General features: G+C 35.5%; 1 protein-coding gene across 1 annotated transcript; it reads left to right on the forward strand.

The window, feature by feature from the left end:
• Positions 1–15,289: 15,289 nt before the first annotated feature.
• Positions 15,290–23,185, forward strand: LOC125832886 (endoglucanase 11-like). Its single transcript, XM_049512071.1, has 5 exons — positions 15,290–15,586; positions 15,709–15,783; positions 20,400–20,409; positions 22,508–22,803; positions 22,859–23,185. The coding sequence occupies exons 1-5, from the start codon at positions 15,290–15,292 to the stop codon at positions 23,183–23,185; spliced, it is 1,005 nt and encodes a 334-aa protein (XP_049368028.1).
• The last annotated feature ends 2,608 nt before the right edge of the window (positions 23,186–25,793 follow it).

Raw genomic sequence — 25,793 nt, forward strand, 5'->3', positions numbered from 1 at the left:
TGTAGAAATCGATTGGTCACATTCAAAGTTCTGAATGAACCTATCTTGTCATGGAAAGGGGGAATTATGCTCTTAAGGCTCCGTCCATATCTTCCCTAAAGGATAGGAAAATGATTTCTAAGGGCTGCATATATCATCTAGTGCGGGTTAGGCATACAAATTCTAAAACACCTACTCTTGAGTGAGTTCTGATTATAAATGAGTTATCATAAGTGTTTCATGATGATCTTCCAGTATTCCTCCCGAAAGAGAAATAGACTTTGTTATTGACCTTCTCCCTTATATGCAACCTATTTGTATTCCTTCTTATCGTATGGCCTCGAAAAAACTTAAGGAGTTAAAGGATCAATTTAAAGAGTTCTTACATAAGTGTTCCATTAGAACGAGTATCTCTTCATGGAGTGATCCGGTTGTGTTTGTTCAAAAGAAAGATGGTTCCCTCCTAATATGCATTGACTATCGGTAATTGAATAAGGTTACCATTAAGAATAGTAACTTATTTCATGGATAGATGATTTGTTTCACCAAATCCAAGGGGTGAGTTATTTCTCTAAAAATTAACCTTCAGTCGGGTTATCATTAATTAAGGGTGGAGGAGAGTGACATTCTGAAGATAGCTTTTCAAACTCTGTATGGTCATTCTGAATTTCCGGTGATGCCTTTTGGTTTGACTAATACCTTGGCAGCATTAATGGATTTGATGAATCATGTATTTAAGAAATATCTTGATATGTTTATAATTGTATTTATTAATGATACTTTTGATTTCACGGAATGATGATGAGCATGTTAAGCATTTGAACATTGTGTTGAAAATTCTCAAGGATCGAGTTCTATGCTTATTTTACCAAATGTGCCTTCCGGTTAAGGTATGTTGCTTTTCTTGGCCAAATTATTTTCTATCAAGGTATTCAAGTCAATCCTAAGAAAATTGAGGCGATTAAGAATTGGCCTAAACATTTATCCACTTTAGATATACGGAGTTTTTTGAGTTTGGTCGGTCACTGTAGAAGGTTTATGGAAGGATTTTCATCTATCGTTTTGCCTGTGACAACATTTACTCAAAATTAGGTGAAATTTCTATGGTCAGAAGTTAGTGAGAAGAGTTTCCTATAGTTGAAGGATATTGTAACAACCCGGAAAATTGATAGGTGAAACTAGAGCCTAACGTATGAATCTTAGAAGTTTATGCATAAATTAGAGTTATGAAATAGTCCAAAAATTTGACCAAGTATAAGTTCAAGAGAGGGTTCAATGAAGGTGAAAGACATCACTGCCCTTAGAAGCTCCCTTGAACTTTGCCTTAGCCGTGTGTCAAAAGGCATTTGTTCAAGAGAGGCTTCAAGGCACGTGAAGCTGTTCACTGTCCTTAGAAGCTCTCATGAACAATGCCTTAACCATTTTTACACTAAAGGCAGTTCACTTGAGGCTTCAAGGGACGTGAAGCAGTTCACTGTCCTTGAAGGGCCTCGTGAACTTTGCCTTAGCCATTTTCGATAAATTTGGCAATTCACGTATGGGTTCAAGGGACTTGAAGCAGTACACGACCCTTAAAGGGTTCCTTGAACCAATGCCTTAGTTTTTTTAAGGCAACCCACGTGAGGGTTTAAGGACCAAGTGGTGGGACCACCACGCGTGGGGGCTGCCCTAGTACACTAGGCAGTGTAGAATGTGCATGTGGGGGGCCAACTACCATGTACTCCCTTGTAGACTTATGCCTTACTTTAAAAAGCTAAAGGCAAGTCCAAGGGAGGGTTTAAGGAAGGTACATCAATTCAAGGGCCTTAAAATCTCCCTTGGTAATTGCCTTAGTTTTATTTGGGCAATCCAAGAGAGGCATAAAAAGGGGTATTTCGTAATTTACTTTTTAGTCTAAATTAAATACGTATAGTCTATATTATTTTTAAATAAATAGGCCTTTTTAATACTCCCATGGATATGCCTTAGCTTTAAAAAGCCAAAGGCAAAGTCCAAGGGAGGGTCCAAGGCTAGTGGAGCACTTCAAGGACTTTAAATGCTTCCTTAAACATTTCCTTAGTTTTTTTGGCTAAGTCTATATGTTCAGGGGCGTTTTTATAAATATTATTTTTAAGTTAAATTAGAAAGTGGGTATATTTTATATTATTTCTAAATAACTATATAAGGGATTTCATATTAAAATATCCCCAAAATTAATCACTTTCACAAACACCCACTTCAATATAAAAAGTTCATCTCTTCTCCAATACTTCTCTCTCTATGAGTTCTTCCTTTGAAGAACATCAAAAGCCTCAAGATTAGGGTTCAAGCTCCAAACTTTTCACTCCAATTTCGTGGAAAAGCTTCAATTAAGGTATGTGAATCTTCATTCATGGAATTTCTTTCTCCATGAAGCCCTTCAACACTAATTTTCGAAATCAGGAATTTGTTCAAAAACTAGGGTTTTGATTCTAACCATTGGTTCTTCTTGAAAATGATTTATTTATGTTAATTATCCTATATTATGATGAATTTAATGTTTATTGAGGGTTTTTATTGTGAAATTCCCCATGAACCCATGTGTTTCCCCATGACCCCAACTTTATGAAATTGAGATGGGTTTGTTCATACAATGTGAATACTTATAATAGTATCTATGTTAATTTAGTCAATTAGTCTTGTTTGATTCATGCTTAAAGTAGTAATTCTAAGTGTGATTTCAAGATATGATCTATGACCCTTGAATGGTAAATTGTAGGTGTTGAATCTTGAAGTATAGCCTTGAAGGCAATGTATGAAGGTACTCTATGTTTAAGTTTCTTATATATGAATGGAATGATTCACTTGAAAGGTAGAGGTGCTTACTTTTCATGTATTTATGTATGAAGTTATGTTCCACTTGAATGGTGAAGATCCAATGAATAATGTGTGAATTATGGTATTGCTGAAAGACTAGTTTCCGTTACTACTACACATGATTATGTATGAATTGTCTTGGATGATTAAATGATGATTCTAAGGTGAAAGGTAGTTCTCACCATGTTTGAATCAATGAGCTATGTTATGAGTTGGGTTGAATGAAGGGTAATGTACTCCTTCACATATGAAATTGTAATTCACCTGAACTATGTATAAGTTGGAGAATAATGCTTAGCACCGAGCGGATATGGGAAATGAGGTAGAGACTCTCCCGCTAGTTTTAGGCCGGGTCTTCTACATATGCTCAAATGAGGTAGAGACTCTCCCGCTAGTTTTAGGCTGGGTCTTCTACATATGCTCTCATGAGATGGAAACTTTCCCGCTAGAAATATAGGTCGGGTTTTTAAAAGCAATCTCCCTATCCCATAACTATGTGCCCACAAGTTATTAGCTAGTGGATCCACATTATAGCTATATATGTCTAGTTCTACATTAGGCAAGTAGGACGCCTTTTTTCGATGTGGGGTTATATGACACCGGATTCCATGTAGCTCACATGGTCTATGTCAGTTAATGCACTTCTCCCTATGTAATAAGATAATGAATATGACTTGAACTATAATTATGATTTCTTGATAAGTTTACTTAGTAGGAGTGAGGGTATGGGACTTCACTTTTATATTGCACAAGTAAGCTTTGAAAGGGATTGTGGGTTGGTTCATTATGCTATGGTAAGACATGAAGGTATGATATATGTTGATTGGATTGTTGTTATGGTATGACTCTCCTTATGTATATGTAATGAGTATGAGTATCCCTATATGATAAGAATATGAATTATGATAAGAACATGAGTTAGGTACTATGGTTCCTCCAGAAGTTCTACTTAGTATGGATGGGGTATAGGTTTTCATTTATGCATTGCACAAGTAGATTTTGAGAGTGGGCATGGTATGTTTCTCCTATGATATGATGATTATGAATGTATGCTTTATTATGAATATGAACATGGACTATACTAATGACTTCCTAATGAGCTTTACTTAGTGTGAGTGGGGGTATGGGACTTCACTTGTACATTGCACAAGTAGACATATGAAGGGGTTATAGTGTGGTTTCCTTGTGCTATGAAGATATATGAATTATGTATGCATGATATGGATTGTTGCTATGAGTGCCTTTATTTATTATGAGATATGAGCATTAATGTCTCCTTGTTTATGAATGTTGGCTATGAATAAGGTCAAGGTATGTTATGCTTGATCATGGTGGCCTAGAACTAATACTTAGTGTAGATAGGATTATGGGATCCTATCTATGCATTGCACAAGTTGAGCTCAAGGTTGCTTATGTGATGATTTTATTATGATGATATGATCTTGGCATTGAATTATATATGTGAACTATGTCTTGTGAAGATTGGAGTATCCGAGTATGCATTATGTTGTGTTAGAGACTATACTTGTGACTGATGATATCCTTTATGCTATGATGAAGTGTGTATGGTTTGTCTTATGAGCTACATTCTCTAACTATTTCAAAGTTGATGTTCCAAAATGGCATATAGCATGGTTTCAAACAAAATGTCCCTTTTAAGCATGTTTTAAATGTTTTTATGCATGGCTATCATACTTAGTACATTTTGTGCTAACCCATATTTCTATGTTTTCTACAAATGTAGGGATTGGTCCTTGGTGGTGGTATTCTTGGTTCAAGCTTGGATTAGTTAGTTTCCCCAAGCTTAGTTGGTGAGTCCTCAAGCTTCGAGGACAAGTAGTTTACTTTGAGTTTCTTTTAGTATTTCCATTTAGAAACTATTATAAGGGCATTGTCCCTATTCGATTTTATTAGATGGTTAAATGAGACAATGTCTAGACTACTGTTGTTTTATAAAATTACTTCAATTGAAAAGAATAAGTTTTAATTTTTCTGTATTATTCTATGTATTTATGTGATGATTATGCTAAGGGCTTGTACGAGACCCCTTCGGGGGTCAAGTACGCCATGTTACTTCTAGGGTGTAACCCCGGGTCATGACAGATATACTCACTTCAGCTCCTATATTGACATTACCGAAAGGATCAGATGATTATGCGGTATATTGTGATATTTCACAAGTTTGTCTTTGTTTTGTTTTGATGCAACATGAGATGTCATCTAATAACGCTCAACTACAGTTCTTCTGATTCAAAGTGTAGGCGGTCGCTTATAAGTATAAACCCAATGATGAGTTGTGGTTGATCCCACAAGGAGTGATACGGTAAATAATTCAATTACTAAGTAAGGAAGTGTTCTAATCATTTGTAGAAGTAGATGGCTACGCAACATAAAGTAAATTAAAGAGTTTTAATTATCAATATCAAAGAGGGATTTAGTAACCAATTGTTAACAAAATGCAATTAACACGGGATTTGAACAATTAGAGAGAGGACCTTAGGAATGTCATCAATCAAATACTAATTTCGCTTGAAGGGTAATTATTAATTACTTTAACTAGTTGAATATCAATGGGTAGGATAGGTATTGAATATAATAGCTATCTCTCGATCAACTATCATGTTTCATGTGAGTTCTCTCGAATCTCAAAAACCTTAAGAATGAAAATAACCGACTTCCTTAATTAAACCCACTTTCTCAAGCTAGGTTGTAAATAGGCAAATCAATACAACTATCATTCATTCATTCTACTCTAAACTTCTTTCTCAACAAAGCAGAGCTAAACTAGAACCGAATTTGCAACTTCAATTCATCAATGAAAACATGAATAAACAATTGAACTCATTTCAAAACAACATTAAATTCAACAATTAACGATACCCATAAGCTAATTTATGTATTCAATTACATGATAACACCCCTAATGTAAAGGGTTTTAGCCAACCATTGCAAAAGGCAAGAAATCGTTACTAAATAGTTTATCTATTCAAATTGTCAACAATCCTCAATGCCAAATGCCAAAATTGAGAAGCTCTCAAAATTAGGGAATACACACTATGTGAACTCCTTTTCTCTTTTCAAAAATGAATTTATACGATCCCAAAAACATCCCAAAATGTTAGCATGCAGTCTACTCGGTGATATTCATCAGGATCACCAAACGAGTCGACGATCCACCAAAGTGCATGTCTCCTCGCGTTTTAGCTTGACTCCTGCTACTACTATTTTGGAAGATTTGGCCAGCAACATCACTATCGTCATTCCATTCTATGTGTCAACAAAGTGCTAGTTTGCTCGCCGAGTTTGCTTAGGACATGGCCTACTTTGCTTGAACTTTTGGCAAGTTGAAGCTCACTCGGCGAGTCGTCGAGTGGCTTTTGCCAGCTCCAGCTTCTCTTTTCTTCAGCTTTCTCAACTTTTTCGCTCCTCTTCGAATCATAATGTCCTTGCCTTGTTTTTAAGCCTTCATTGTTGCATATAAATACATGAACATCAGTTATGAGCACTAATTAGGCATTGAGGAAACTAATTCATCGAATATTCATCCCTAAATGAGTCAAAATTCTTGACTCATCAACACCTCTAACTTAAACTTTTGTTTGTCCTCAAGTAAAGCACAAGATGAATCAAGCCAACAGGGATGTCTAAAAATAGTGTTCCTAGCGACTCAACATGAATGCACACATGGTTCAATCCATACTTGCAATACTCAATTGTTCACTAAAACTTTCAAATTATTACTAGCCATCATCAAATAGAGTCCAAGCTCACAGTTCTTAATTCAAATGCAAATTCATGCCCAACAAGAGTATTTGAATGCCCTCACCTCAAAAATGATTCCATGCTTTCACAAAGCCAATCAAAGATCACAGATAAGGAATCAGAATCAAATTTCACACTCCCAATGAGAAAAACAAGCATTATCTGGCCCATACACTTGCCGGTATTTTCCAACCAACACATCACTTGGATCATGCAAGATAAGAAAGGCTTTTCAAGGCCTGTAATTGGGTCGAGGGTACGTGTATGATCATTTTGGCTTAGTGACTTCTACTTCCATGAAGCATTCCTCAAATTTCACATCTTTTCATTTTCTTTAATTCTTTTTACCTTTACAACTCACCCTTCGCCTATTCATAGAACATAAAAATTTTGTTCCAGTTCATCGGACACATCTTTTATTTCCATAACATTGCACAACTGAAATTTATCATCTATTTTCTTTCTTTTTCTCTTCTTTTTTTATATGGACGGGTACCATCGTTTTTCCACACATGCCTTCAAATATGAATTTTCATGAAATTCTTGCTCGATTTCTTTACTCATTCTTACCACACCCCCCACTTAGGCTTTTGGCCTAATTTGGCTATTCAAAAAAAATCAATACTTCATGAAGGTTTTAGGTGGAGAGGACAAGGTCATTTGAGTTCATCTTTCATCCAAAGAAAAGGTTAGGCTCAAATGGTGTCAAGCTAGGTTCACACACTCACAAGGTGGTGACACAAAGGTATAGCAATTAGGTTCACTCTAAAAAATTTATTCCTATGATCATTTCCTCATTCACGATCACGCAAACAAGAGAGATACCAATGAGTCAAAGCCAACATTCACTACTTAAAGCAATCATGGAGAAATTTTAAAACTGGAATAAACAAAATAACAAACATATACCAAAAAATGAAATGAAAACAAAATTTAAAAAAAGTGGTAGGTAGCTAAATACCTTCACCCCACCAAAAAGAACCATGTAGTGTCCTCAATGTGATATAAAAATGGAAAGTATCAACATGGAATAAAATAGAGGGAGAGTAAGGGTCACTGAATGAGAGAATGAAGTTGGGATTGAAAGGATTGGAGGAGAAGTGACTTTTCAATTCATACGCCAATCAGTGAGCAATACCAACATCACCGAATAGACTTCAGCTTGCAAAAATTAACAAAAGCCAGCCCTTTAGTGTATGCAAAGGGAGAGATCGATCGGATTCACTTATCCAACTCGCGAATTGCAGAGTTAGTTGTGGTCTCACCAAATATTCTAGAACTGTCCTCATCGTGGCCTTCAAAAGGAGATGCGTTTAGGTGATTTTGGGGACCATTCTGTGACTCATTGTGTAACACTCTGTATTCTCCATATGCTACTTTTATTCATATGACACTTGACATAGACTTATGGTATAGGTGAGGGACCATATTTCTTAGATGAGTAGTGTTGGTTTAAAATAGATTGGAAGGTGATGTTTGCCTTGCATGTTTCAGCATGTATACTCCAAGTAAACTCCAACGAAAGCATTTAAACTTGAGATAGTAAGGTCGTATTTGATCTTAAAGTTTAAGGTGAAGTGTTAAGTTAAAGCAAAAGGAAGTAAGATTTAGAAAATGAAATAAAATAAGTGAGCTTCCTACTAAGACTTAACTAAGCTAGTAGGTAACAAGTAGGTGCATCACCTACTTTGACTTATTGACTAGTCCAAAGGACCAAATAGGTGCATCACCTACTAAGACTCTTTTGACTATGTAATTGGGCCAAGTACAGTACTACCTACTTGCATTAATATTGCCAAAGAGTAGAAGAATAAGGGGAAAATGGACAGCCAACACCCAATATTCTTAAGTCCAAAAAGCCCAAAGTGAAAAATCCAAATAGGTGGATCACCTACTTGAATTAATTATGGCCCAAATTGACAAGAATAGAGGGATAATTGGCAGCAAGGCCCCAACAAGTGTTGAAGCGATCAAAAGCCCAAGTTAAAAGGCCACTTGATAATATATGTCCCAAAATTGGCCAAGGAAGTCAGCCAATGCACCTCTCTTTTAAAGGGATAAATATCATATTTTTTGCTTCATTTTAAACTTGTAAAATTTCAGATTTATTAAGTTTCTCTCTTAGTTTTTCTTGGCTTTAAACAGTATCCCTAAAACACCTTACGATTCTTGAATACTGTCCACCTTTTCAACTAAAAGTTTGAAGAAGAGTTTCAGTTCTTGAAGTACAAGTTTAGAGGATAAATTTTCAGAAACTAAGTTAAGGCTACTACCCATTTTTGCCTATCTTTAAATACAAGGTTATGGTGGATGGTTTTTTTATATATTCTTCAAGAACTTGTGATGGTAATAAATCGTTGAGTTCAATATTCTCCTACTATGCTGAAAGATTTTTGGAGATTGATAGTGGATGCCTTATGTATATTGTTTTTGGGGCAGCTTGGGTTATCTTTCCAAAGGATGTATGAAGTTGTACTAATGTATACAAGAAGGGTGTGGTGAACACCAATTGTGTAAGGGTTGTATGGGCCTACCTTCCGTCAAGTGCTTAGCTACTATTTTTCAAGGGCCTTATTATGATTAGTTGTTAACATTAGCTTAATCATGACTTATATGGTATATTAGCACCCGAAAAGGGAGGCTGAACCGTGATATTTGTATTGTTCAGAAAATAAGGTATGTAAGGCCATTCAATTCCATATTCCATGCCATAAAATATGCTATTTGCGATTAATATCAACGAAGTGAACTTCCTAAGTTCTATTCCTAGTAAAGAAAACATAGTAGCAGCATACGATCTCCAAATAGCTAGCCATATTTCCCCTCTCCTCCTTAGTGTGTAGAATTACTTCATTACATTTTAATTACTCTATACTTGTCTAATTATCCTCATATGTGATAGTATATAAATGGTATTTACAAAAGCAATCTTGGTGAATTCTCCTCTTAGTCAATTGAAGTAAATTGTGTCATTTAAGCTCATAAATAATGCATTGATGTTACATAGCTCCTTAAGTCATTGTTATTGCCTTGATGTTATTATTTTCATGTCTTCTACTACTGGTTCGTAGTTCCATATCTCAAAAATGATTATGACCACCAAAACAACAATCTCAAAGATTAAAGAATCTAAGTGAAGCAATTTGTATAATTATGGGTGGAAGCTCCAGGGAAAAAGCTAGCATAGGTCGATCCCAATTGGAATCAAAGGGTGGTAGCTCAGGGGCAAAAGCCTAGCATGGGCCAATCCCAATCGATATAGAAGGGTGGCAGCTCAGGAGCGATAGCCTAGCATGGGTCGATCCTAATTTGTGTAATTATGAGGACAACATCCCAGGAGTTAAAACGCCTATTATGGGTCATCCTCTTCTACCAAAGATCAACTGGTCATTTGCATCATATACCTATAAAGATCATAATACACAACAAAAAATGAATGTAACACACATGCTCCCACAAGAGTAACAAAGGTGGTCTCCTTTTCTGATCTATGCACTTATATACGGATACTTGATTTCATTTGAGACTTGTTTTATATATGTTATTGCCTTACATATTCAGTACAGGTTTTCATTCAGACATCCCTTACGAGGACGCTGCATTGCATGCTACAGGAACATGTACTCCAACTAGTAGACCTCTTTAGTAGGAGCACAAGAAATAAGATGCTATTGGTGAAGCTCCAGGTTGATTATGGGCATACCGAGTCTTTGGTTCCTATTTTGTTACTGTATGATAATTTATGGTAAAACAGAGCCGTGATCCGCCCAAAACTAAGTTTTTCTATCTTTTAGAGGCTTTGTAGACTAGTGTACATAGTTCACTTGCGTCTTGTCTTTTAACAAGTTGCGGCCTCAACGGCCAAGTCTTGCATGTTTTGGGTCTACTTATGTTGGTTCGTATCGCTACATCCTATGTGAACTTGTCACAACTTTAAGATTGTCATAGTTATATGCATAGTAAGCACAAGTTATATGTTGGTTCTCTAGGGCCTTTAGGGCATCGGCTGCCTGTCCATCTTTATGGGAACTGAGGCATGATAAAAGTGGTATCAGAATAGGTCATCCTAGGGAGTCTACAAAGTCGTGTCTTTGTAAAGTATTTCTTATGGATGTGTTGTGCACCACATTTATAAATTGGAGGCTACGGGACATGTAGGAGTTGTCTCTTGCCTTTTATTTCTTAGATCGTGCGATAGAACTGATGTTGTAGGTGAATCGTATCTAACTTCCAAATTGTTTTATGATAGACAATATGTTGATTACGAGAAGGAGTAAAAGTGCATCTAAGCGAGTAGATATGGCTGCCCAAGAAGGGACCAGCCAACCACCACCTAGTCAAGCTGTTCAAAGTGAGGCTCAAGATGAGTCTATATTTAAGACTTCCCCAACCCCTCCATCTCCAGAAGATCTAAGGAGGGAAGTTGCACCTCAAGAACCTCCTATTAAAGCTACCGAGCAAGATTTAAAGAATGCAGTACAATTATTGACTCGTATAGTTGCTAGCCACGGCCAAAGGCAAGAAGGTCAAGTTACAGGTACTAGTGGTGTAGATAAAGAAGCTGGCATTCGGATACGTGATTTTCTTAATTCGGACCATACATCATTCACCGGGTCAGATCCTATGAAGATCCACAAGACTTTATAGATCAGATCCAACGCACTTTGGATGGTATGCATGTAAGTGGTAAATAAGCACTTGAGCTAGCAGCATAAACATTAAAGAGTGTGGCTATATTGTTTTATGAAGCTTGGAAGCAATCTTGGGGAACATATGCACCTTTAGCTATATGGAAAGAGTTCAAAAGGGCATTCCTTGACTATTATTTGCCATTGGAGATCCGAGAGGCCCGTGCGGATCAGTTCTTAAATCTTAACCAAGGAAGTATGAGCCAGAGAGAGTACAATCTCAAATTCACAAATAGTGATTCATCATGAACAGGGAACTACGAGCCAATCAAGGCCTCCTCGACAGCCTTGTAAACAATGTGGAAGATATAATCTAGGTGCATGTAGGTTTGGGACAGATGTTTGTTTTTGGTATGGTACACCAGGGAATATGATGAGAAATTGCCCTCATTGGAGCATGGGTTGTGTTGCACAGCCTACTAGATCAGTTCTTGCATCTTTCTCATCAATACCTTATTTAGGTAGGGGACTACAAATGCCTACAGGTCGTGGTAGAGGAGCTAGGGGAGCATCTAGTTCTAGTGGAGTTCAGAATCGCACATATGGTCTGGGGGATCGACAAATATGGAAGCTTCACCGGATGTGGTTATATGTACATCGTCCATCTTTTCCCATATTCTATATGCACTAATGGATCTAGGGTCTACATTTTCACATGTTACTCCATTAATTGTTGGGAAGTTCAATAGACCACCAAAATTATTAGTGAAGCTATTTGAAGTGTCTACACTGATAGGTGAGTCTATTATAGCTAGAAGGGTTTATCGTAAATGCATTGTAACTATTTGTATCGTGATACATTGGCTGAACTTGTTGAGCTACAAATGATAGATTTTGATGTTATAATTGGTATGGATTGGTTAGCTTCTTGTTATGCCACTATAGATTGTCGAACTAATATGATGTGTTTCAATTTTTCAAAAGAGGCAGTCCTTGAATGGAAAGCTAATATTGGGGCTCTAAGAGGTAATTATTTCGTACCTTATGGATAAGAAATTGATGTCCAAAGGATACATATGTCATCAAGTGAGGGTTAAATATACAGATTTGGAGTCACCAACTCTTCAATCCATCCTAGTGTAAATGAATTTCCCGATGTATTTCTTGAAGATCTTTCGGGTTTGCCTCCAGAATGACAAGAAGAGTTTTGTATTAATGTGATTCCAGATACTCAATCTATCTCCATCCCTCCATATAGAATGGCCCCAGAAAAATTACGCGAGTTGAAGGAGCAATTAAAATACTTGCTAGAAAAGGGATTCATAAGGCCTAGTATATCCCCATGGCACTACGAGAAAGTGGAGATACAACGACATTTTCTAAATGTCGTATTATGATGTTTAAATGTCACAAATTTGTTTATTGACATTTATTTTACATTTGGACCAAATGTCGTAAATTTTAGTGTCAAGAATTTTTCCGACATTTAGGTAATTGTCGGGAAGAATTTGTGACATTTAGGTAAATGTTGAAAAGAATTTGCGTCATTTCCTTTGCAACATATATGTAAATGTTGGTAAGATTATTGTGACATTTATTTTTTGACATTTATGTGAATGTCGATAAGAAATATATGACCTTTATTTTTGACATTTAGGTGAATGTCAGTATGAGATATATGACATTTATTTTCGACATTTAGGTAAATGTCAGTATGAGATATATGACATTTATTTTTTGACATTTATGTGAATGTCGATAAGAAATATATGACATTTATTTTTGACACTTAGGTGAATGTCAGTATGAGATATATGACCTTTATTTTTGACATTTAGGTAAATGTCAGTATGAGATATATGACATTTATTTTTGACATTTAGGTAAATATCGGTATGAGATATATATGACATTTATTTTTGATAATTAGGTAAGTGTTGGTGTGAGATATATGACATTTATTTTTGACATTTACGTAAATGTCGGTATGAAATATATGACATTTATTTTTGACATATAAGTAAATGTCGATATGAGATATATGACATTTATTTTTTCGACATTTATAAAATGACACTTACACTTTCTGACATTTAGATTAAATGTTGGTAAAACAAATTTCAAGACACTTGTCACATTTATAAGATGTCACGTTTAAATTTCTGACACTTTAGTTAATGTCAACAAATGCTATTATTGAATGTCGTAAAAATTGGTGACATTATTTTATATTTTGCTAAATGTCATATTAATAATCTAATGTCGCTACCAAGTTTCTTAAACATCCAAGAAAAATCTATATATAGTTTTTCTCAAAACACAAATACATACAAACAATCTGTGCATTCAAAACTATCTTCTTCATGATAAGCAAACAATATTATATAAAGTAAATATTTTCTAATATTATAATCAAAGAAAAAAATAGCAATATAATAAGTTTTCTGTAAAAGTAAACAATGTCAAAACAAATTATCTTTTCTATCTCAAGTAAAATTGAAATCTAATTAAATGTAATAATCTCAACATAAAAACAACTAATTAACTCCTAATTCAAATGAAATTAAAATCTCCAATAAATTTTCAATAAATCTTTATAAAATCATCAACCCGAAAGTCGAGCATGTTGACGTCAATACTTGACCTCAATTTCTTTGAAAATTCTGCATAAGAAATGCACATAAGAAAATTTACAACTACATAATAATAGAAATTAGATCCTAGTTAACAAGAAAAAAATGAGATATCAAAAATGACTAATTGAATTTTCCTAAAAACAAACATATTAAGGAATTGATGCAAAAGCAGTAATTATATACATGAAATTTTCCTCCTTTTGAAAGAAAAGAAAGATCTTGTAGTTTTTTCAAACATACCCACTTCTTTTTATTTGTGCCAACTACGGTAGTTCCAGTCTTCTTGATCATGTTAGCCTGAGAAAAAACATTAAATTATTATTTTGATACTTTAGGAAAAACAAAACATAACATTTCATTGAATACATAAGTGTGCCAATTTTTTCAGAAGGAAAATAAAAAAAGGAAGACATATGATTGCTTCAACAAAACAAACATCTGGTGTTGGGACAAAGATACAAACAGACAAAGATACCTTCCTGGGTTGTGAGGAAGGTACTAGAATCTAGAGTTCAGTTAATAAACAGACTAGGAAGTCATGGGACAATTCAACAAAAACTTGTTAAAGTCCAACTTAAGGAAAGATTTTCAATCCGGAAGATGTATGTAAATTTAATGTTTGTTCATCCCAAAGTAGCCTGGAAACATCTTGCTTTACATACAAAGATACATCCTAGATATAAATTCATTCTATGGTTGGCTATACAGAAACGACTAGCAACAGTTGAGAGATTGCAAAAATTTGGAATCACTGTCCTCCCTGATTGCGTCTTTTGTTGCCAACACTTAGAAACACTCTCACATTTATTCTTTGAATGTAGTGTGACCAAGACGATATGGAATTGTATGCTACAATGGTTAGGGCACAGAAGACAAATACAAGACTGGGAAACTGAAGTGAATTGGATGAGCCAGATTGCAAGACGAAGAGGTGGTGTTGCTGAAATCACAAGTTGTGTGTTTACGATGGTTGTGGAGGTGATGTTGATGCCAATGCCAAATATGGGGAGATATTTGGTAGTCCAACAAGTACAGAGGAAACTCAATTCATTACCTTATTATCTATAGAAATACAACAAGACATAGAGCAAGAGGATCAAACTTGTAATACTGAGGAGGTATTAATCTTCAGAGAATATCTAAAAGTGTAGCTAATGGTTTTATGTTAGAGAATGGAGTTCCTGCAAATCATCTATCAACACAGGACACCAGAGACAATGGTTCAGATAGATGGTTTGAGAAATTAGTGAGAAGGCGTCAAAAGTCAGAGATTGATTTCACGCGTACTCCAAAAATGTTGTTGAAGGAAGATGACTCAATGCCACTCAAATAATACTACATAAACTTGTACAAACAGTAAAACTCCATATATACACAGAAACAACATTAAAACATACTAGAAATGAACAATTATCTTATCAGAGTCGCAATGATAAAATAATTGGTATTATGTGTTGGAAGTTCTTGATGTCTAGTAAAGCTGGTCATAATGCACCTGTATTTGAGAAGTACCAGCAGAAAGCAAAGAACTTTATGTGTTCACGTCTTGCAAAGGGTGACAGAAATACCCAGAAAACTCCTGGAGGTCTCATCTATAGGCAAAGATGGAACAATATGTATTTTGTTACTAGTGTTGCATTCCTTGGCACTACTTATTCTGACTATTTGGCCTTTGTTGGTAAATACCTCAAGTGTTCTTCTGGTTCTGTTTCTCTGAATGAGCTTCTCTCATTCTCTAAGTCTCAGGTAAAGATTTTAACTTTGATAGAGTGCTACAAGCTTGTATTATGACTATTCATCATAAATTGAAGCATGGAACTAGCAATGTGTTCTTGGTGAACTAATCATCATGTTTGATGTTGTTCTAGGTGGACTACATTCTTGGTGACAACCCGAGAGCAACAAGTTACATGGTGGGATATGGAAACAATAACCCAAGTCAAGTACACCACAGAGCCTCCTCCATTGTCTCGTTTAAGGTTAATACTATGTCACGACCCAAGCCTAGGGCCTAGACGTGACCGGCGAATGGGGAACCTGAAGGAACCCCAAACAAGCCTCATAGTGTATCATTACACATCCTTGGTCGCGGAAGCAATTAAAATGACCATAAGCGATAAGCATAATCAAGGGGGAAATCGGGACTAAGGGAGCAAGAAAAAAAAAAGAAATGATACATAAATACCATAGATGAGTCAAGCTCAAGCATAATACACAACTTGTCCAACACCACCTCTAAACATGGGTACTTTAGCGGGGGCCAAGACAAACAACCGGGCTCACCCTCATAGTCAAAACATAACTAAAAAGGAAAAGTCTTATACATAGCAAAAGATCATAAGCAACGTCCCCGGAATGGAGGACTCACCAATAACCTCAATACAAAATCGTATTAGCCACGCGGGGGAGGATGGTCACGCGGTGCTCCAGTCCCTACATGGTGACATCATGTAGGCATAGAGTATGCATTAGTACGTTTGAATGTACTAAGTATATGGGATGCAATGCAATGCAATAATAGATGGACATCATAGGCAAAATGCATAATCATACCCGATAGATAGCATATTGATGAGATAATATGTATAATGATGCTTACATAAAAATCATATTTAGTGGGACGTAGTACATGTGTGGCGAGTGACCATCAATATAGTATTTCCAAGGCCTACCACCCCCTTGGAGAGGCGAAAGAGGTACAAACCCCTCAATGTGGTTACCCGGGCCTACCACCCCCCGAGCTAGGGACCAAGGTACAAACCCCTCGATGTGTTTATACGGGCCTACTACCCCCCGTACTAGGCAACCAAGGTACCAACCCCTCGATACGGTTACCCGGGCCTACAACCCCCCGAGCTAGGCTTGGTCGACTCACAACACTTATATAGAGAAAATCATATACATGTATCTATTTCATCATCATTTCAATGATTATATGACCATCCGACTCATAGGACGTACATTGGACCTTCCATTTCCTAAGAATTCTATAAGTGGGCATTTTATCAAACACATGGTGGGCTATTGTTCATGTAAATAAAATCATGCATTTCAAGAGTACTAAGTCCAACCAATTCCAAAATCCATATAAATCAGCCCACCAACAACATACATATATATATATCAACCTTCATAATTTGACCATGGAAGCATGAAAACCATAAACATCACATAATAATTCCATTTCATGATAATATGCAAAATAGACCATAATGGGGTGTGTAGTAGTAATTCCATACTTCAAGAGTTCATAAGTAACCATAAGGACCCATAAACTTGAAGTAAAAATAGAGGATAAATGGTTGGACTTGTGGAAAGGAAGGTTTCCACAATCAAACCCATATACCTCAACTTTGGAGAATCCTCGATGAAGATTGGAATGGAGAATTGAAACTTGAGATTGAGTCTTGAATCCGGAATTAGAGCTTGAGATCTTTGAATTAGGTTGAAGATCTTGGGGGAATTTTGGAGAGGGCTTAGAGAGTGTTTTTAAGTGTTTTGAAGTTAGAAAAAAAATATGACTAAGTATGGGACATATCCCCTTTTTATAAAAAAAAACGCCCCAACACTTAGCCTAAAAAATGAGGCTTTAAAAAAAAAACAGCTTACTGGAAATTGCAAATCTGCACAGACAGGTTTTACGAAAATGGTCATAACTACCTCATCCTAACTCGGAATGAGGTGAAACCAGGTGCGTTGGAAAGCTAACTCAAAGGGATTTAATTTAATAGGTAGTGGCCCTTCCAGTTCCTTGTGTGCTAAGAGATATGCCTCTTTAAAGTTGACCCTCCAAATCGCATTTTTTGCGATTTTCGAATTTTGATACGGTTGCTCTAAAATTCGGGTTAGACCCATTTCCCACTCAATTTGACCCCCTGAATAAGAATATGAAGTCGAATTTCCGAAATCATGCAAGGATTCTGAGATATATGGAAATTACAATTATAGGTGTTTCCGAAGCACATTTTCGGGCATTTTTGGGGTCGTTTCATCCTAGTTTTGTTAGCTTTCGGGTAGGCTATCATACCTGGTATAGTAGAAAGGCGAGTGACCTGATACCTATGACAACTTCACTGATCAAAGAGATAACTATGAGCAAACTGAGCATGGCACTTACAACAATGTTCCGTTGATCGGTGTGTTGGCAAGACTTTATGCTGGTCACAACGGTTACAATCATCTCCTCCCATGTACATTTTAGTGAATTAACATCTTTATATGAGTATTCCGAGGATTCATCATAAAATGACTAGTTTTAGCTAGCCATCCACCTACTACAACTTGCTTGGGATTGAGACGTAGTAGTTGTTGTAGTACTAATATCTTCGTATAACTCATTTAGTCTCAAGTTCTAACCTGTAATGGAGAAAATGATAACAACTAGGTTAAGGAGATCACAAATAGAGAATTGAATATTAGAATGCGGAAGCACAAATAAAAGAAACAAAAAAAAACTAACTAAAGATATGGGAAATTCGTAGGAAAGATCCACGAATTTCCAAGGATTAGATGTTCTAAGGTCTTGAAAAGATCCTAGTAATAACATATAGATTTATGGAAGAAATCTAACGCCTTTACTTGAGAAAACGAATCAAAAACGATAGATTCGGATCTTAACCTCTTTATGAGTAACTAAAGACAATAATTAGTATGTAGAAACTAATCACCTTCTAAAGAATACCAAAAAGAAACCAAAGATATCACAAGAAGAAGTTACTTTATACCTTAAACTATGAAACTAGTAAAGGTTTAAAGATAAATTCTCAAAGAACAAGTCACAAAGGTTCAAAGAACTCTCTCAAATATTATTAATATCAATCTAAATTGTCTTTAATGAATAAAAAGGACTCATATATATAGGAGAAGGGGGAAGAACATCCAAGACCCCTTATAAGAAGCTAAAAAGTCAGACAAACCCTAGAAAGACAATTACAAGGAATCATACTCTAGAAAGGAAATAAAGTACCTAACTAGGAACAAATTTAGTACTTCTAGGAAAGCATTAAATGGTACTTAGGAGACCATAAATAGAATAAGGAAAATATTAATAACCTATATATAAATAAAGAAATAAGGTAAATCTCAACTAGGAAAAGAATATTGACAATCTTGGACAGTTTGACTAGTCTTCTCTCAAAACTTGGGCAGAGAGCAACTCTTGTTGTGGCTGATTCTTGGACTCTTCTTGACCTTATTTTCACGAAATTGGACCTTAAAATTCCTAATTTTGGGCTTGAATTTGGGCCACCAAATAATTGTAGCATTTGGACAATTCCTCTCCCTTGGGCTTAAGCTCTTCTTCCCCAATAAGAAACCTTTGGATCAGCGATTGAAGCCCATTGAGCTTATCATTGAACTCCTTGGTTTGAGATCTTTTTATGGGCCTCCTTGGAGTTTCTAAAGCTTCATCATTGTCCTTCAATGGAGTAGAGCTTCCTTGGATGCTATCAAAATTGCCAACCAATGAGAAATTAGGGACTTTTGGGGCGGAGCCTGTGATATGTTTTTGTTGTTATCAACAAGGATGGGATGAAGTGGATTATATCTTCATTCAAGGACATTTTGCAGCTTATATCTGGAAATATTTCTCAAATATTTTGGGTTTTGCTGTACAACAGACTTTCCTAAGTTGTTACCTATTAAATTGGTGTGGCAGTCAAGGTAAAAATGAAGCTCACAAGATGAGTCCTTCAATGGAGTAGAGCTTCCTTGGATGCTATCAGAAAATCCACTCAATGACACATCCAGTGCGCTAAATTTTACCAGACAAGGAATTCTTACTCTTCTAAATGGTTCTGGCAGAGTAATTTGGTCCTCCGATTCCACTATTGCTACGTCGATTTATTGGAGGATGTAGAATTTAACACTCCTTAGTTGTAAAGTGGGACACTCTTTTAGGACTCGAGTACTTGCACTGAATTATCTCAGGATCAAGCTCTGAGATTAGTCCTAGTAGAAGTGTCTGCTGAAATAAAATGTGAAATAGCTCTGCATTTTCCTATGTAGTAAGATAAAGATTTCTAGTTATGAGTATTTAATCATTTGGAGGTCAATCATCAATAATTTCAGCTCATCTGGAAAGAAAATAACATAACAATTACATTTAATCTTAGACTTGGCAGCAACTCATATACACTATACCCATGAAGATACCCTTCTCACTTGTTTTAGAGAAGACTGCAATATTGTTTCCCTTTCATATTACCACTCTCTCACCTTCCACTTGCCAATACTAGATAACCAAATAATTTTATTATAGTGATTTTTTTGTGATCGAAGTGACTTGATTGTATAAATATCTTTTACGATGTAAAGTAACTGTGCTGGTAAACTGAGTCTAAGGTGTGTGTGGCACTCCACACTTTTTCCTTTAGGAAGATGGAGGAAAAAAAAGTAGTCAAAGACATGACTTCAGGTCTCTTTTTTGGGTTATAGTAACTTTATACTTTTATTATACAAGACCCTTCACTCCAATAGAACTTCTAACTTTTATAAGTGCTGCAATTTGATTTCTTGTACATGGTTTGTTTTGATTGTTAATTTCTTTTTAAATGTATAGGGAAATGGAGGTGATCAAATTTGAAGGTTCGCCACAAGTCAATTTGATCTCATTGAAGTGGAAGTGGATAGTGAAGAGTTTTTGAACTATTGTAAAAAATTTGAATACATTATATTTGATTTTGTGAAATATATTCATTGCTAGAATATATTGAACTATTGTAAGAGTACTTTTTGAACTATTTTGTACACATATTTAGAATATTGCTTTATAAGTATGTATGTACACAAGACATACTATCTTTTGAAGTTTATTGCAAATCTATATATTTGAATTACTTATTAGCTAATTTAATGTTTGAGATTATTTATTGCAAAATAATATTGGTGTTTTTTAATTAGAAATTGTGGCATATAAATATTTTATAGCCAAAATAATATTACCACACTTAAAAGTGTAGCCAAAGGACTGTAAATTGTGGTATGCACATGGGCAAGGACTACACTTCAAAGTGTTGTCATACATAAGATAGAAAAGGCAACACTTTAAAATCGTGGGCAATAAGGAAGCAAAGGCCACACTTGGCTTATGTATTATAAATTTTAGCATGTACATAAGAAAACTTACACTTAATAAGTGTTGTTGTAGATGAGATATAAAAGGCGACACTTTTAAATTGTGACCAATAACAGCAGTTCAGGTACTTTAATGGTCGGGTTTTAATTTATATATAGTGACTATGGTAGTCAGCGAATGCCGACTGCTACAATTGGCAAGTATTTTCCAGCGCTCAGTCTGCCGACTACTCAAAAGTAGTCAGAAAGTCATTGGAAAACTCCATTTTCCGACTACATTTCGACCAATTTTGAAGTCGGCAAACAACGAAATTCTAGTAGTGTAATATATTCGACTTTTGTATTAAATGTCGCTACTTTAGCAACACTTTTGGTAAAAGTCGCTAAAATCAATGACATTTTACAACAAATGTCACTAAAATCAATGACATTTTGTAGTAAATGTCACAACATATTCGACATTTATATTAAATGTCACTATTTAAACAATATTTTTACTAAATGTCACTAAAACCAATGTCATTTTCTAATAAATGTCATATTATATTCGACATTTGTTGCAAATGTCATCCTTTAAATGACATTTTCGCTAAATGTCGCTAAGAACAACGACATTTTGCAATAAATGTCATTATTTTAGTGACATTTTTTCTAAATGTCCCTATTTTAGTGACATTTTTTTCTAAATGTCACTTAAATTAATGACATTTTGCAGTAAATGTCATAATATATTCGACATTTATATTAAATGTCACTATTTAAGTGATGTTTTTTTCTAAATTTCACTAAAACCAATGACATTTTGTAATAAATATCATATTATATTCGACATTTGTAGCAAAATGTGATCATTTATAAGACATTTTCGCTAAATGTCGCTAAAAACAACGACATTTTGCCATAAATGTCATTATAATAGTGACATTTTGGACCAAATGTCATTATATTTACGATATTTGATACCAAATGTCATCATTTTTATGACATTTGACATCAAATGTCATTGTTTTATGACGTTTTGTTCTTAAATGTCGTGAAATTCTTTATTTTCCGACATTTGTTTCAAATGTCACCAAATTAATGTCGTCATATGTACATTTTCTTGTTGTGTGGGGAGCACCAGTTTTATTTGTACGTAAGAAAGATGGCTCGTTATGAATGTGTCTTTACTACGGGCAGTTGAATAAGGTAACGATTAAGAATAAATATCCCCTCTCTTGAATTGAAGATTTGTTTGACCAGTTACAAGGTTCTAAGTGTTTCTCAAAGATCGACTTGACGTTGGGTTATCACCAAGTGAGGATCAGAGATCAAGATATACCCAAGAAAGCTTTTCGAAAATGGTATGGTCTTTTTGAGTTTTTAGTCATGTCATTCGAGCTAAAAAATGCACCAGCGACTTTTATGGATTTGATGAATAGGGTGTTCAAGCCATTTCTAGATGTGTTTGTGATAGTATTCATAGATGACATTTTGGTGTATTCACGATCGGAAGAGGACCATGCTAATCACTAGTGGCAAGTTTTAGAAATTCTTCCTGATTGTAAGTTGTATGGATGTTCTCTAAATGTGAGTTTTGGTTGAAATTTGTAGTATTCTTAGGTCATATTGTATCTCACGAAGGAATAAAGGCTGATTTTCAAAAGATAGAGGCCCTGAATAATTTTCCAAGACCTACAACCCCTATGGAGATCGATAGTTTTCTTGGATTGCCAGATAATTACAGAAGGTTCATTGAAGGATTCTCTTCCGTTGATGCACCCTTAACAAAGCTAACACACAAAGAAACCAAGTTTCAGTGGAATGATGCATGTGAAAGAAGCTTCCAAGAGCTGAAGAATAAACTAAATTTCTACACTTATAGTGGTACTTCCAGAAGGCATGGAACGGTATGGGGTGTATTGTGATGATTCGGGAGTGGGCTTAGGATGTGTATTGATGCAGCATGGTAAAGTAATAGTTTATGGCTCAAGGAAGCTGCGGCCACATGAACAAATTTATCCAACCCATGATCTAGAGCTAGCAGCAATTGTATTTGCATTAAAGATATTGCACCACTACTTGTATGGAGTTCATGTTGACATATATATTGATCAGAAGAGTTTGCAATATATCTTTAAGCAAAAGGACCTGAATCTGAGGCATTCAAGGTTGCTTGAGTTATTCAAAGATTATGACATTGATATTTTGTATCATCTTGGGAAAGCAAATGTGGTAGTCGTAAGACGATTGCAAGAACTTATGGGCAATCCACTGGAAGACAAGAGATAACTAAAGATTTGTACCAACTAGCTAGCTTGGGGGTTCGCCTTCTTGAATCGCTAGACGAAGGGAAATTGTGAAAAATGCGGCAGAATCCTCATTAAAAGTGGAAGTGAAAGAGAAGAAGTACACCTATCCTATTCTATTACATCTTATGGAGAATGTACAACATGGTATGACAAAGGCATATGAGCTTACGCAAGAGGGAGTACTTCGATGTCAAAACAGATTGTGTGTACCTAATGTAGATGAATTAAGAAAGAGGATTATGATGGAAGCACATCATTCAAGAAATTTTGTCCATTCGGGTCAACTAAAATGTATCATGACTTGAAAGAAATGTATTGGTGGGGTGACATGAAGAAGAACATTGCGGAATTTGTGGCTCAATGTACAAATTGTCAACAAGTAAAAGTAGAGCACCAAAAGCCCGAAGGTTATATGCAACGTATAGAACTTCCAATTTTGAAGTGGGACATGATAAACATGGATTTTGTCACTGGTTTGCCTCGCTCATTTTGGAAGTTTGATTCCATATGGGTAATAGTTGACAGACTCACCAAATCAGCGCACTTCTTGCCGGTGAAGACTTCTTATATAGCTGAAAAGTATGCAAGGTTGTATATTAAAGAGATAGTTTCACTACATGGAGTGCCAATCTCTATAATATCTGATAGAGGAGCTCAATTCACTGCAAAATTTTGGAAGCCATTTCAAAAGAGTTTGGGAACACAAGTGAATTTAAGTACAACATTTCACCCTTAAACGGATGGTCAGGCAAAATGTACAATTCAAACACTTGAAGATGTGTTACGAGCTTGTATATTAGACTTCAAGTGTAGTTGGGATTATCATCTACCACTTATTGAATTCGCTTATAACAGTAGCTACCATTATAGTATCCAAATGGCGCCTTATGAAGCTTTATATGGGAGAAAGTGAAGATCCCCAATTGGCTGGTTTGAAATACGTGAAACTTCCTTAATTGGGATAGATCTTGCTCATCGAGCTATGGATAAAGTCAAGTGATACAACAGCAGCTAGAAATAGCTCAAAGTCTACAAAAATCATATGCGGATATTATAAGGTGTCACGACCCATGGTTACCCCTAGATGTAACATGGCGTATAGAAACCCCGAAGGACTCCATACTAGCCACTTAGCTTTCAAAACATAAGATATAGAACAATAAAGAGTAAAAAACTTTTTTTAAGTCCAAAACAATTTTATAGAAAAGTGGAAGTCTAAACACATGTCTCATCATAGTCATCTATTACATTTGAATGAAATTGGGCCTAGCCTATACATCATGTTCAAAAAGGAAATAGAAAAAGAGAAACTAAAATGAAAGTAATCCATCTTCGAACCATGAGGACTCACCAAGCTCAGGAAAGAATTAAAGTTGAAGCTCTAACCACTAAAATGGGAACCTTTTCTGTCGGACCCTACATTTAGGAAAAATGTAGGCTCTTGTATGTGTTAGTACAAAAATTCACTAAGTATGATAGTTATGCATAAAAATATTTTAAACATACTAAAAAGGACATTTCATTTCATGACATGTAATTGACCAATTTAAAACATGCTATAAGAGGGCTAGAAAACATAAGTCATAACATCATAGTCGATGCAAGATAAATCATGTTTAAGTCTGAGATACTTCTTTAAGTATCCTTAGTTCATTAATCATCTTGTTGTGGGAAAATTAGCCTTATCTAACATAGAGACCATGTGAGCTATAACATTATCACCCGGTGTCTCCCACACCGAAAAGGTTGTTCTACATGCCTAAGGTAGAACCATGAACTTCTAGCTTAAGTGGATCCGCTAGTTAAATATCCTAAGGGGGCACGTAGTTTATGGGATAAGGAGATTGTCACTAGAAACCCAACCTCTACTAGCGGGAGAGCTTCCATCTCATGAGACTTCATCTAGAAACTCGGCCTCTACTAACGGGAGAGCTTCCATCTCAATTTCAGTATCCACTCGGTGCTAAGCATATTTCCCACGGAATAGCATTTTTCTTACTTATTCTCATTATCCATGGAAAGACATGTCATCTTGTCAATCCAAGCTAGTTCATTAGGATAGCTCTTATTCATTGATTCAATCAGGTGAGAATAGCCATTCAACAAAAGAACCCTTTCTATGTGAGAAAATTTTTCACATCATGGTTGCAAGTATTTTATGAGAATAACCTTTCAACAACACAACAACAACAACATTGGCACCTCACTCTCAAAGTGCCCTTAAAGCATTTACATAGGTTTAATAAGAGCATGCATAAACTCATATTTTGCCCTTCGAAGGTTCAAAACTTGGTTTCAATCACCCAATAATCATTAGATAGGGATTTTATCATAAATTCATGTAATTCTATTACTTCATTCTTTAGATCATAAAACTCCTCTTTCATAATCAACAACCCACATTATGAGATCACAATATGGAAAACATGGGGGCTTGCATGGGTTCATAGGGGGAAACATCATAAAAGCATTGTAAATAATCAATTCATGTATATTTAATCATAATTAAATCATTGAGATCAATAATAAAAATAAACCATGGTGTTGAAGAAAACCCTAGCTAATTGGGGAATTCTACCATTTGAAAT

This window comes from Solanum verrucosum, unplaced genomic scaffold (genome assembly GCF_900185275.1).
Source record: "Solanum verrucosum unplaced genomic scaffold, falcon-dt-bn FXZP01000039.1, whole genome shotgun sequence".
Classification (NCBI taxonomy): domain Eukaryota; kingdom Viridiplantae; phylum Streptophyta; class Magnoliopsida; order Solanales; family Solanaceae; genus Solanum; species Solanum verrucosum.